General features: G+C 40.8%; 1 protein-coding gene across 2 annotated transcripts; it reads left to right on the top strand.

The window, feature by feature from the left end:
• The first annotated feature begins 2,217 nt into the window (after positions 1 to 2,217).
• Positions 2,218 to 11,747, top strand: LOC120027375 (chromobox protein homolog 3-like). Of its 2 annotated transcripts, none has more exons than XM_038972292.1 (5): positions 2,218 to 2,335; positions 9,881 to 10,029; positions 10,312 to 10,480; positions 10,610 to 10,704; positions 10,993 to 11,747. In XM_038972292.1, exons 2-5 carry the CDS (start codon positions 9,887 to 9,889, stop codon positions 11,117 to 11,119), a joined length of 534 nt encoding a protein of 177 aa, XP_038828220.1. In that variant the 5' UTR covers positions 2,218 to 2,335; positions 9,881 to 9,886; the 3' UTR covers positions 11,120 to 11,747. The 2 variants fall into 2 exon arrangements, with proteins under 2 accessions (XP_038828220.1, XP_038828219.1); XM_038972291.1 differs by having other exon boundaries at positions 2,239 to 2,335; positions 9,851 to 10,029.
• The last annotated feature ends 895 nt before the right edge of the window (positions 11,748 to 12,642 follow it).

Genomic DNA, 12,642 nt, shown 5'->3' with positions numbered 1-12,642 from the left:
GGCCTTAACAAAACTGTTGCCACAAAGTTGGAAGCAGAATCGTCTAGAATGTCATTGTATGCTGTTGCGTTAAGATTTCCCTTCACTGAAACTAAGGGGCCTAGCCCTAACCTTATAAAACACCCCCAGACCATTATTCCTCCTCCACTAAACTTTACAGTTGGCACTTCCATTAGGGCAGGTAGCGTTCTCCTGGCATCCGCCAAACCCAGATTCGTCCGTCAGACTGCCAGATGGTGAAAAGTGAATTATCACTCCAGAGAATGCGTTCCCACTGCTCCAGAGTCCAATGGCGGTGAGCTTTACACCACTCCAGTCGACGCGTGGCATTGCGCTTGGTGGTCTTAGGCTTGTGTGCGGCTGCTCGGCCCTGGAAACCCATTTCATGAAGCTTCCAACAAACAGTGTTTGTGTTGACGTTGCTTCCAGCGGCAGTTTGGAACTCGGTAGTGAGTGTTGCAACCGAGGACAGACAATTTTTACACGCTATGCGCATCAGCACTTGGCGGTCCCATTCTGTGAGCTTGTGTGGATTACTTTTTTTAATTTAACCTTTATTTAACTAGGCAAGTCAGTTAAGAACAAATTCTTTTTTTACAATGACGGCCTACCCATGCCAAACCCAGCCCGGACGACTGGGCCAATTGTGCGCCGCCCAATGGGACTCCCGATCACGGTTGGTTGTGATACAGCCTGGAATCGAACCAGGGTCTGTAGTGACGCCTCTGAGACGCAGTGCCTTAGACCGCTGCACAACTCTGGAAATTTGATGAACTGACTTGTTGGAAAGGTGGTATCCAATGAGGGTGCCACATTGAAAGTCACTGAGCTCTTCAGTAAGGCCATTCTACGGCCAAATGTTTGTCTATGGCGATTTCATGGCTGAATGCTTGATTTTATACACCTGTCAGCAACGGGTGTGACTGAAAGAGCCGAATCCACTAATTTGAAAGGGTGACCACATACTTTTGTATATATACATTTCAATCAGAAAGTATTCAGATCCCTAACCTTGTTCCACATTTTGTGTTACAGCCTTATTTTAAAATGGATTTAATTATTTATTTTTACTCATCAATCTACACACACCCCATAATGACAAAGCGAAAACAGGTTTTTAGAAATGTGTAAAAAACATAACTTAAGTATAAGTAATCAGACCCTTTGCTATGAGACTTGAAATTGAGCTCAGGTGTATCCTGTTTCCATTGATCATCCTTGAGATGTTTCTTCAATTTGATTGGAGTCCAACTGTGGTAAATTCAAATGATTGGTCATGATTTGTAAGACTGAATGTCCTTGAGTGGCCCAACCAGAGCCTGGACTTGAATCCTATCTAACATCTCTGGAGAGACCTGAAAATAGTTGTGCAGCGACACTCTCCATCCAACCTGACAGAGCTTGAGAGGATCTGCAGTGAAGAATGGGAGAAACTCCCCAAATACAGGTGTGCCACATCATACCCAAGAAGGCTGTAATCGCTGCAAAAGGAGCTTCAACAAAGTATTGAGTTAAGGGTCTGAGTAATTATGTAAATGTGTTTCCATTTTTTTTTAATATAAATTTGCAAAAATTTATAAAAAACTGTTTTTAAGTTGTCATTTTGGGGTATTGTGTGTATGATTAAATACTATATTTATTTACTAAATTTTAGAATGATTATTTAAAAAATGTATATATTTAACTAGTAAGGCTGTATGTATTGTAACAAAATGTGGGGAAAATAAAGGGGTCTGAATACTTTCCGAATGCACTGTAGTGTAGTTTGAAAACGTGATTGCTGACAAGTAAAACATTTTGGGACTATGTCAACAATGGAGTAATGAAACAAATACCAAAAGACAGTTTTTGGGTGGAGTTTTCTTTTTAAGGTGCTTTTGGGAAACCAGGTTCAGACCAAATTGTATTGTTGTGAAATTGTTAGATATTACTTTTTAGATATTACTGCACTGTTGGAACTAGAAACACAAGCATTTCGCAACACAATAACATCTGCTAAACATGTGTATGTGACTAATAACATTTGATTGATTTATATTATTTGACTTAAAGGTAAAACGATTACGTTGTATCTCATTAGGTTTTCGGAGGGTGCATTTTACATAATGTGGATTTTAAAGCTCTTTTCTGGCGTTTGGATTCATCCATGAACATTTATTTTGAAACAACCCCATAAGGAAGTTTAGTTACCCTTGCGGCACCCGTAGAAAAGGGAGGTTTATTTTTGGCGCGCGCGCAGCTGCAACATATATTCTGCACCGCACGCGGGTAAGAACGAAGCTGCCTGTCCTTTTTCCGTCGTACGTTCTGCATCAGCTTTTTCTTGATTTGCAAGGTGAGTCCCTCAAGATCCAACGTCAAATGTTTATGCAAAGTATAGGCTGTACACTTATAATTGCTGTGATACATATATGTGTCGTCTTTATTTTGCTTTAGCGCACGGTCATGCTAGCCACCAGTAGCCAACTTGCTACAGTTTAGCTAGTTAGCTACACTGACAAAGTGATTCCATTGTGTTAGCTAGAACGCTTATGTAACTTGTGAGTTAGCTGCCATTTTAGGAAAGGAAGGTCTAATTCTCACTGACCAATCAACTAGGTAACTTAGTGTAGCTATGTTTAGGTTGCAGGTTTTGGGCCTTGCAATCACAATTTGTCCGGCCTTTGTTAACAAACGTCTGATAAGCACCTGGAAGCTTGTTAGTGAACATAGTTCAATTCCACTTAACTAGCAAGCTAACGTTCCCACCATAACTGGATAACAAACGTTTATTTAGCTAGCTAATGTTGGCACACTACCTAGTTGGCTAAGCTCCCGCCGGTTGTTTCAAATCAAATCAAATTTGGTCACATGCGCTGGTGTAGAATTACGGTGAAATGCTTGCTTACGAGCCCTTCCCTACAATGCAAAATTGAATGGTAACACGAGGAACAAAATACAAGAATGTATTACTGTATATACAGGAGTACCAGATCAATGTGCAGAGGTACGAGGTAGATGGCATGGTAACGTGACTAAGCATCAGGATAGATCGTAATGAGTAAAATTAAAAGTTTAGACAATATAGCTACAATATGGTTTAGAAAGTAACGTTTATTTTATAGTGAACGTTAGTTAAACATCCATATTAAATTGAGTAGCTACTTCGCTAGCAAAATCAATACAGGCATTAGACTAGGCCTGAAAAAAATGGCTTTGGGGGAGGGGGGCTCAACGGATTGTGCATAAAGTTAGATTATGTGCGCTTAAACGTCTATAATTTAATATAGCTAGCAAACGTTACCGAGAATAAAATGACGACCTGTGTGCCCTTTGTTTAGCTAACAGTTATTTTGTTAGCGAGGATATTGGTGAAGTGCAAGGCGCACGAGCTCTGTGATTCCCTCCACTTTGAGCATTTTGATCGAATGATCTAATGTTGCTTGGCAACTACCGACTTGAAGAGAGAAACGTGTTAATAGCTCGGTAAGGATAATAACAGAACGATGGGAAATGCTATATTTGGGACAGAGGTATCACTACTTTTAGCTTTAAAGTAACTGTCCAGTGTTTCCAGATTTCTATGGAATATTACCAATAATTATTTGCGGTATGAGTGAAATCGTTTTATTTCCAAAAGATGGTAATCGCGTAACCATGTTAAAAAGCAGCTTTTCTCTGTTGGAATGGTTTGGGAGTAACGTAAACTCGTACATCGCCTTGGTCCGTACAATTGCCCTTATTTTAGCGCCCATAAAACGTAATTCTTACAGATCAACTGTAATGTCAATACCATTGTAAAGTACAATTTCTCCCCTTTCCAACAATATCGATTACATGACCTAAACACTGCCCGTTTCTGCATAATTCAAGCAGGCAATAAGCCATGTCGGGTCTTTTTAAAAATGGCGGGTGGGGAAGCAAAACTAATGCGTGGTAGTGAGGACAGATGTCGTGTGGGAAAATTGCTTTTTTCACTCGATCTGTCCAACTTATCACCTTATCGCCTCAAATGTAAATGAAACACTATAAAGATTTTATATAATGTGTCATTACATACCTATTTGAAGGTTTGTGTCGAATTTGAATCGGTTTTTAGGGCGGTGCTAAAGTGATCTTAGAAGTAAACAGCGGCTTTGAGAAAGATGATAGCATGCAATGATGATGAAAAAAATGACTAGGTATCGCTCTTAACCCCGTCACTGTTAATTTCTTGTTTTTAAACGTTGAGGGAAGTGCTACACCTGGTGGAGAGAGATTGTAAGACAGAAATAGTTGCTTTACGCGTGCTGTACGTTACATGACAAGTCAAGATGTAACGGAGGGTCAGTTTTTTTCAACTTTTCTCCAATACTATAGAGCCATTACCATGTCGATCAACGCTTGAATAGAAACCTAGTTCACACCCCCAATTTTGACAACAGTCACTACACTCCCATTAGTTTTCTTTGTAGCCTCGTTTGAATGTCGCGGTTACGCACATTTGTACGTAATGGGGTGAGTTACCCCAACAGAATGGTGTGGACCTGTACTGGTCATTTAAAATATTAATGTAAGTGCACAGCTTATTGGCCACCCCATCTTCCTCAGGAGGATAATGTCATCCTCTGGGGAAATGACAAGCATATTTGAAACGTTTGAGGTAGTTTTTCTCCAATTTATGAGCAGGGGTGCAACTTTGGTTTTAGAAGGGGGGTAAATATATAGGCCAGGCAAAAGTTTGGGCACCTACTCATTCAAGGGTTCTTTATTTATACTATGTTCTATATTGTATAATAATAGTGAAGAAATCAACTAAGAAATTACACATATGGAATCATGTAGTAACAAAGTGTTAAACAAATTAATATAGTTGAGATTATGTAGCCACCCTTTGGTCTTGACAGCTTTGCACACTCTTGGAATTCTCCCAACCAGCTTCATGCGGTAGTCACCTGGAATGCATTTCAATTAACAGGTGTGCCTTAATTCGTGGAATTTGTTTCCTTAACTTCTCTGTGTTCGGATCCCTTTTACGGGATCATTTCCCTAAACAACCGCTGAATTGCAGGGTGCAAAATATAACTAAAAATATTTATAGTCATGAAATCACAAGTGAAATATACCAAAACACAGCTTAGCTTGTTGTTAATCCACCTATCGTGTCAGATTTTGATAATATGCTTTGCAACGAAAGCAATCTAAGCTTTTGTGAGTATCAATCAATGCTAGAACAGTTAGCCTTATATTAGCTTGGTCAGAAAAGCAATAAAATTAATCGCTTACCTTGGATAATCTTCGGATGTTTGCACTCACGAGACTCCCAGTTACACAACAAATGTTCTTTTTTTCCGATAAATATTACTTTTATAAGAAAAAAACTGCCGTTTGGGTTGCGCGTTATGTTCAGAAAATCAAAAGCCACGTTCCGTTTTAACATTTCAAAAAGTATCCGTAATTGTCGTAGAAACATGTCAAATGTTTTTTATAATCAATCCTCAGGTTGTTTTTAACAAACATAATCGATAATATTTCAACCGGACCGTAACCTATTCAATAAGAGAGAAAAAGAAAATGGAGCGCTCCCCTCTCGCGCGCTGGAACTATTCAGAGGACACCTGACTACTTTTGAAAAATCTAGCTCATTTTTCAAAATTAAAGCCTTAAACTATGTCTAAAGCCTGGTCACAGCCTGAGGAAGCCATTGGAAAAGTAATCTGGTTGATACCCCTTTAAATGGAAGAAAGACAGGCCAGGAAATACAGATTTAAAAAAATATATATATATATATATATATATATATATATACTGCTCAAAAAAATAAAGGGAACACTTAAACAACACAATGTAACTCCAAGTCAATCACACTTCTGTGAAATCAAACTGTCCACTTAGGAAGCAACACTGATTGACAATAAATTTCACATGCTGTTGTGCAAATGGAATAGACAAAAGGTGGAAATTATAGGCAATTAGCAAGACACCCCCAATAAAGGAGTGGTTCTGCAGGTGTTGACCACTTCTCAGTTCCTATGCTTCCTGGCTGATGTTTTGGTCACTTTTGAATGCTGGCGGTGCTTTCACTCTAGTGGTAGCATGAGACGGAGTCTACAACCCACACAAGTGGCTCAGGTAGTGCAGCTCATCCAGGATGGCACATCAATGCGAGCTGTGGCAAGAAGGTTTGCTGTGTCTGTCAGCGTAGTGTCCAGAGCATGGAGGCGCTACCAGGAGACAGGCCAGTACATCAGGAGACGTGGAGGAGGCCGTAGGAGGGCAACAACCCAGCAGCAGGACCGCTACCTCCGCCTTTGTGCATAGGAACTGAGAAGTGGTCTGTGGTCACCACCTGCAGAACCACTCCTTTATTGGGTGTGTCTTGCTAATTGCCTATAATTTCCACCTGCTTCCTAAGTGGACAGTTTGATTTCACAGAAGTGTGATTGACTTGGAGTTACATTGTGTTGTTTAAGTGTTCCCTTTATTCTTTTGAGCAGTGTATATATATCACTTCTGGGTTAGATTCTCAGGTTTTCGCCTGCAGAATCAGTTTTGTTATACTCACAGACAATATTTTGACAGTTTTGGAAACTTTGGAGTTTTCTATCCTAATCTGTAAATTATATGCATATTCTACGATCTGGACCTGAGAAATAGTCAGTTTACCTTGGGAACGTTATTTTAAAAATAATAATTAAAAATAAATTTAAAAAATCTGGCCCCTGGCGTCAAGAGGTTAATGCGTTTGAGAAAATCAGTTGTGTTGTGACAAGGTAGGGGTGGTATAGAAAGTAGAGATTGGCCGATGATTTTTCAATGCCGATACCAATTTTAAAAAAGCCATACCAATTAATTGGCCTTTTAAAATATATATATATAATGATATTTATTTGTAATAATGACAATTACAACAATACTGAATGAACACTTATTTTAACTTAATATAATACATCAATCAAATCAATTTAGCCTCAATTAAATAATGAAACGTGTTCAATTTGGTTTAAATAATGCAAAAACAAAGTGTTGGAGAAGAAAGTAAAAGTGCAATATGTGCCATGTAAAAAAAAAAGCTACCGTTTAAGTTCCATGCTGAGAACATGAGAACATATGAAAGCTGGTGGTTTCTTTTAACATGAGTCTTCAATATTCCCAGGTAACCTCACCCTAAAACTTGTTATTATAGGACTATTTCTCTCTATCATTTGTATTTCATATACCTTTGACTATTGGATGTTCTTATAGGCACTTTAGTATTGCCAGTAACAGTATAGCTTCCGTCCCTCTCCTCGCCCCTACCTGGGCTCGAACAGCCACCCTCGAAGCATCGTTACCCATCGCTCCACAGAGCAAGGGGAACAACCACTCCAAGTCTCAAAGCGAGTGACGTTTGAAACGCTATTAGCGCGCACCCCGCTAACTACCTAGCCTATTCACATCGGTTACACCAGCCTAAACTCGGGAGTTGATAGGCTTGAAGTCATAAGCAGCGCAATGCTTGAAGCATGGCAAAGAGCTGCTGGCAAACGCACGAAAGTGCTGTTTGAATGAATGCGTACGAGCCTGCTGCTGCCTACCACCGTCAGACTGCTATATCAAATCATAGACTTAATTATAACATAACACACAGAAATACGAGCCTTAGGTCATTAATATGGTAAAATCCGGAAACTATCATTTAGAAAATAAAACTTTTATTCTTTCAGTGAAATACGAAACCGTTCCGTATTTTATCTAACAGGTGGCATCCATAAGTCTAAATATTCCTGTTACATTGCACAACCTTCAATGTTATGTCATAATTTTGTACAATTCTGGCAAATTTGTTCGCAAACTAGCCAGGCGGCTCAAACTGTTGCATATACCCTGACTCTGCGTGCAATGAACGTAAGAGAAGTGAAACAATTTCCTTAGTTTAATATTGCCTGCTAACATGAATTTCTTAACTAAATATGCAGGTTTAAAAATATATACTTCTGTGTATTGATTTTAAGGCATTGGTTTTTATGGTTAGGTACATTCGTGCAACGATTATGCTTTTTTTCCTCTCGCAAATGCGCTTGATAAATCACCCGTTTGGCGAAGTAGGCTATGATTCAATGATAAATTAACAGGCACCGCATTGATTATATGCAACGCAGGACAAGCTAGATAAACTAGTAATATCATCAACCATGTGTAGTTAACTAGTGATTATGTTGAGATTGATTGTTTTTTATAAGATACATATAAAGCTAGCTAGCACCTTGGCTCCTTGCTGCACTCGCATAACAGGTAGTCAGCCTGCCACGCAGGCTCCTTGTGGAGTGCAATGTAATCGGCCATGATTGGTGTCCAAAAATGCCGATTACCGAATGTTATGAAAACTTGAAATTGGCCCTAATTAATCGGCCGTTCCGATTAATCGGTCGACCTCTAATACAAAGAGCCTTATTTGGTAAAAGACCAAGTCCATATTATGGCAAGAACTTCTAAAATAAGCAAAGACACGAAAGAGTTGCAAAGAAAAAGCCAAATCTCAGACTGGCCAATAAAAAGGAAAGATTAAGATGGGCAAAATAAATCACGCTGGACAGAGGAACTCTGCCTAGAAGGCCAGCATCCCGGAGTCACCTCTGTCTGCACTGTTGATGTTGAGACTGGTATCTTGCGGGTACTATTTAATGAAGCTGCCAGTTGAGGACTTGTGAGGTGTCTTTCTCAAACTAGACACTATAATGTACTTGTCCTCTTGCTCAGTTGTGCACCAGGGCCTCCCACTTTTTCTATTCTGGTTAGAGCCAGTTTGCACTGTTCTGTGAAGGGTGTAGTACACTGCGTTGTACGAGATCTTCAATTTCTTGCATTGAATAGCCTTAATTTCTCAGAACAATAATAGACGAGTTTCAGAACAAAGATCTTTGTTTCTGGCCATTTTGAGCCTGTGATTGAACCCGCTGATGCTCCAGATACCCAACTAGTCTAAACAAAGGCCAGTTTTATTGCTTATTTAATCAGGACAACAGTTTTCGGCTGCGCTAACATAATTGCAAACGGATTTTCTAATGACCAATTAGCCTTTTTAAAATGATAAACTTGGGCTAGGTAACACAACGTGCCATTGGAACACAGGAGTGATGGTTGCTGACAATGGGCCTCTGTACGCCTATGTAGATATTCCATTAAAAAAATCAGCTGTTTCAGCTACAATAGTCATTTACAACATCAACGGTGTCTATACTGTATTTCTGATCAATTTGTTATTTTAATGAACAAAAAATGTGCTTTTCACAAACTTATTGTCAACTTGGAATAATTGTAACTACACAGGTTGGAATGGAAAATAAAGTGGTATTTAATTGGGTGGTGGAAAATGTACAGGTAACGTCTTTGGGTTTCTAAGTGACCCCAAACTTTTGAGCGCTAGTGTATGTATTATCCAGTTGGATAAACACTCAACAGCTGACTCGACCGCTCGGAGGGGTCTGCATGGTCTTAAAGCACACTCTTGTCTTATTTTGTATCACGTTCCTATGATAAATTGAACCCCCCCAGTTTTAACTTAGAGGTTTTCACTGGCCAGTTTATTGTGGGTGTACAGCAAACTACAAGTGTTTTAATTATTGTATTGATGTTCTGGACCAGAGTTTCCCAAACTCAGTCCTGGGGGTGGCCCCTGAGTGCACATTTTGGTTTTTGCCCCAGCACTACACAGCTGACTAAAATCAAAGCTTGAATGAGTTGGTTATTTGAATCAGTTGTGTAGTGCTAGAGGGTAAAACAAAGCATGCATGGGGACGGGGGGGGGGGTGCAGGACTGGGTTTGGGAAACCCTGTTCTGGACAATAACCTGTGTAAACATTGTGTCAGGTGGTCTCATGTTATTAAAACCCAAATTCGTCTCTTTAAAAAGATGAAAACCTCCTCCCCTCTTGTTTCGCAGCCAAACATGGGTAAAAAGCAGAATGGCAAAGGCAAGAAGGAGGTCCTGGAGGCAGAGCCGCCGGAGGAGTATGTTGTGGAGAAGGTGATGGACCAGCGCATTGTCAATGGGAAGGTGGAATTTTTCCTCAAGTGGAAAGGATTTACAGAGTGAGTGCACAGTTTCCGGGGACCCAGGCCCACTGCCTTGATGGCCTGGAAGTGCTTCCCTGATATGGGGTCGTGCTTGTCTGTGGCATGCTTATCTTGCAGAACCCAGCTAGTTTAAATAATCTGAGTTGTGAATTGAATTTGACTGCCATTTTAGTTACAGGTATAGCTCACTTGAAAAATGTTAATAGTCTGCTGCATTTCTAGAGCATGTGTTACCCTTCTTAGCAGCATGCTGATGGTCTTTTGTAGAAATATCCAGTGACTATTCTTTCCTTTCAGAGCGGATAACACTTGGGAGCCAGAGGATAACCTGGACTGTCCTGAGCTGATCTCGGCCTTCCTTGAAGCCCAGACGAACGTGGTAGAAAAGCCTGACTCCAACAAGAGGAAGTCCTCAACAGATGAGCCGGAGACAGAGGAAAACAAAGCCAAGAAGAAGAAGGATGTGGTGAGTGGTTAAAATCATTGTAGGGTGGTGTTGTCGGCTAGTCTGTGTGCAATGGTTATCAGTATGTTCCGATTTGCCAGATGGGTTGCATGGAAGCTGTGGTTTACTTCTGTACTGTGTGTGTTTCAGAGTGACAAGCCACGGGGCTTTGCCAGGAGCCTGGACCCAGAGAGGATCATCGGTGCAACCGACAGTAGTGGAGAACTTATGTTCTTGATGAAGTGGTGAGTCTCAAATTGTAAAACATAACCGCCTAGCTTGTGCTGTTCCTCTTAAATATCACCCCCTTTTCATTGTTGCAGAGCCCAAGCCATTCCTCATGTAATATCTTCCCTGTTTTATAACGATATTCACCTCCTTAAATGACTGCCTTCGGGAACTTCACATTCTATTTTTATAATGTGCACCTGAACTTAATTATACTGAATAGTGCTACTAGCTGAATAGGTCAACCTTATTATTTGGATCAGTAGCCACTAGTAAACACCAACCACTGTCCCTTGGCTCTTCAGGAAAGACTCGGACGAGGCAGACCTAGTCCCGGCCCGGGAGGCCAACACCCGCTGCCCTCAGGTGGTCATCTCCTTCTACGAGGAGAGGCTGACCTGGCACTCCTGTCCTGAGGATGAGGCGCAGTAGCACCCCTTCCTTGCCCAGCTGATGTCCCCTGTGGCCCCCCCTGACCTTCGACCTCCATCCTGTCCCTGATCCTGCCTCATATGACTTTTCTCCGTCTCTTCTCTCGCCCCTCTGTACTTTTTTGACATTTACAATGTTTAGCCATAGTTTTAGTGCAGAGCAGTCGGGTGAACGCCTGTGCTTTGGTACATATTTTAGTGATAGGACAACATTGTTTACTGGGAAAGGGACTGAGGAGGATGTGGTGAAATGGGTAGGATGTGGAAATAAGGGGATGGGTGATTTGTCTCTTTTCATGGACCTATTCCTCATCCAAAACTGTCAGGGACTAGTTCCTCAGTCGATATAGTTATGTTTGAAAATGAACACCGTGGATCATATGAAATCTTGATTTATTTCTCCCCCACCCATATAATCACTTGTCAGACATGTATTTTCAAGGTGGTGCATGGCTGTTCTGTTAACTGTCTAGCCCCCTTTCCCCTCTTCTCCCTCCCATGAAACTAGTTTCCCCCCAATGGTTGCATACTTGAATCCCTTGAACAGTGTCTTTTGCTGTATATTCACTTTGTAAATATTTTTTTCAAGAAGCTGTTCAATAAAGGTTTATATGCTTCATTTTACCACCCCCTCTGCCTGGGCTGAGTTTTGTTACAAAGCGATGCACTAACACAGTTGTAACTGTTATGGCTCATGACTAGTAACCATAGACTACAACTCTGCCAGAAGATAACTGTTCTGGGGTTAAAGTTCTGTCAATGTGCCAGATTTCTGTCATTTTGATTCTGGAGAAGTTTGAGATCAGCGTAGATCTGCAATAGAAGTCCAGAGGGGAGGCTGGTTTTGAGATGACATGTACAGTTGAAGTTGCAAATTTACATACACTTCACTTATAATTCACAATTCCAGTGGGTCAGAAGTTTACATACACTAAGTTGACTGCCTTTTTAAACAGCTTGGAAAATTCCGGAAAATGTCATGGCTTTCGAAGCTTCTGATAGGCTAATTGACGTCAATTGGAGGTGTGGATGTATTTCAAGGCCTACCTTCAAACTCCGTACATCTTTGCTTGACATCATGGGAAAATCAAAAATCAGCTAAGACCTCAGGGAAAAAATGTAGACCTCCAAGTCTGGTACATGCTTGGGAGCAATTTTCAGACGCCTGAAGGTACCATGTTCATCTGTACAAACAATAGTACGCAAGTATAAACACCGTGTCCTCTGGTCTGATGAAACAATTATAACTGTTTGGCCATAATGACCATCGTTATGTTTGGAGGAAAGGGGAGGCTTGCAAGCCAAAGAACACCAAGCACGGGGGTGGCAGCATCATGTTGTCGTGGTCCTTTGCTGCAGGAGGGACTGGTGCATTTCACAAAATAGATGTCATGAGTCAGGAAAATGTGGATATATTGAAGCAACATCTCAAGACATCAGTCAGGAAGTTATTAAAGCTTGGTCGCAAATGGGTCTTCCAAATGGACAGCGACCCCAAGCATACTTCCAAAGTTGTGGGAAATA

Source organism: Salvelinus namaycush, chromosome 32 (genome assembly GCF_016432855.1).
Source record: "Salvelinus namaycush isolate Seneca chromosome 32, SaNama_1.0, whole genome shotgun sequence".
In the NCBI taxonomy this organism is placed as follows: Eukaryota; Metazoa; Chordata; class Actinopteri; order Salmoniformes; family Salmonidae; genus Salvelinus; species Salvelinus namaycush.
This window is presented reverse-complemented; position numbering and strand designations above follow the sequence as displayed.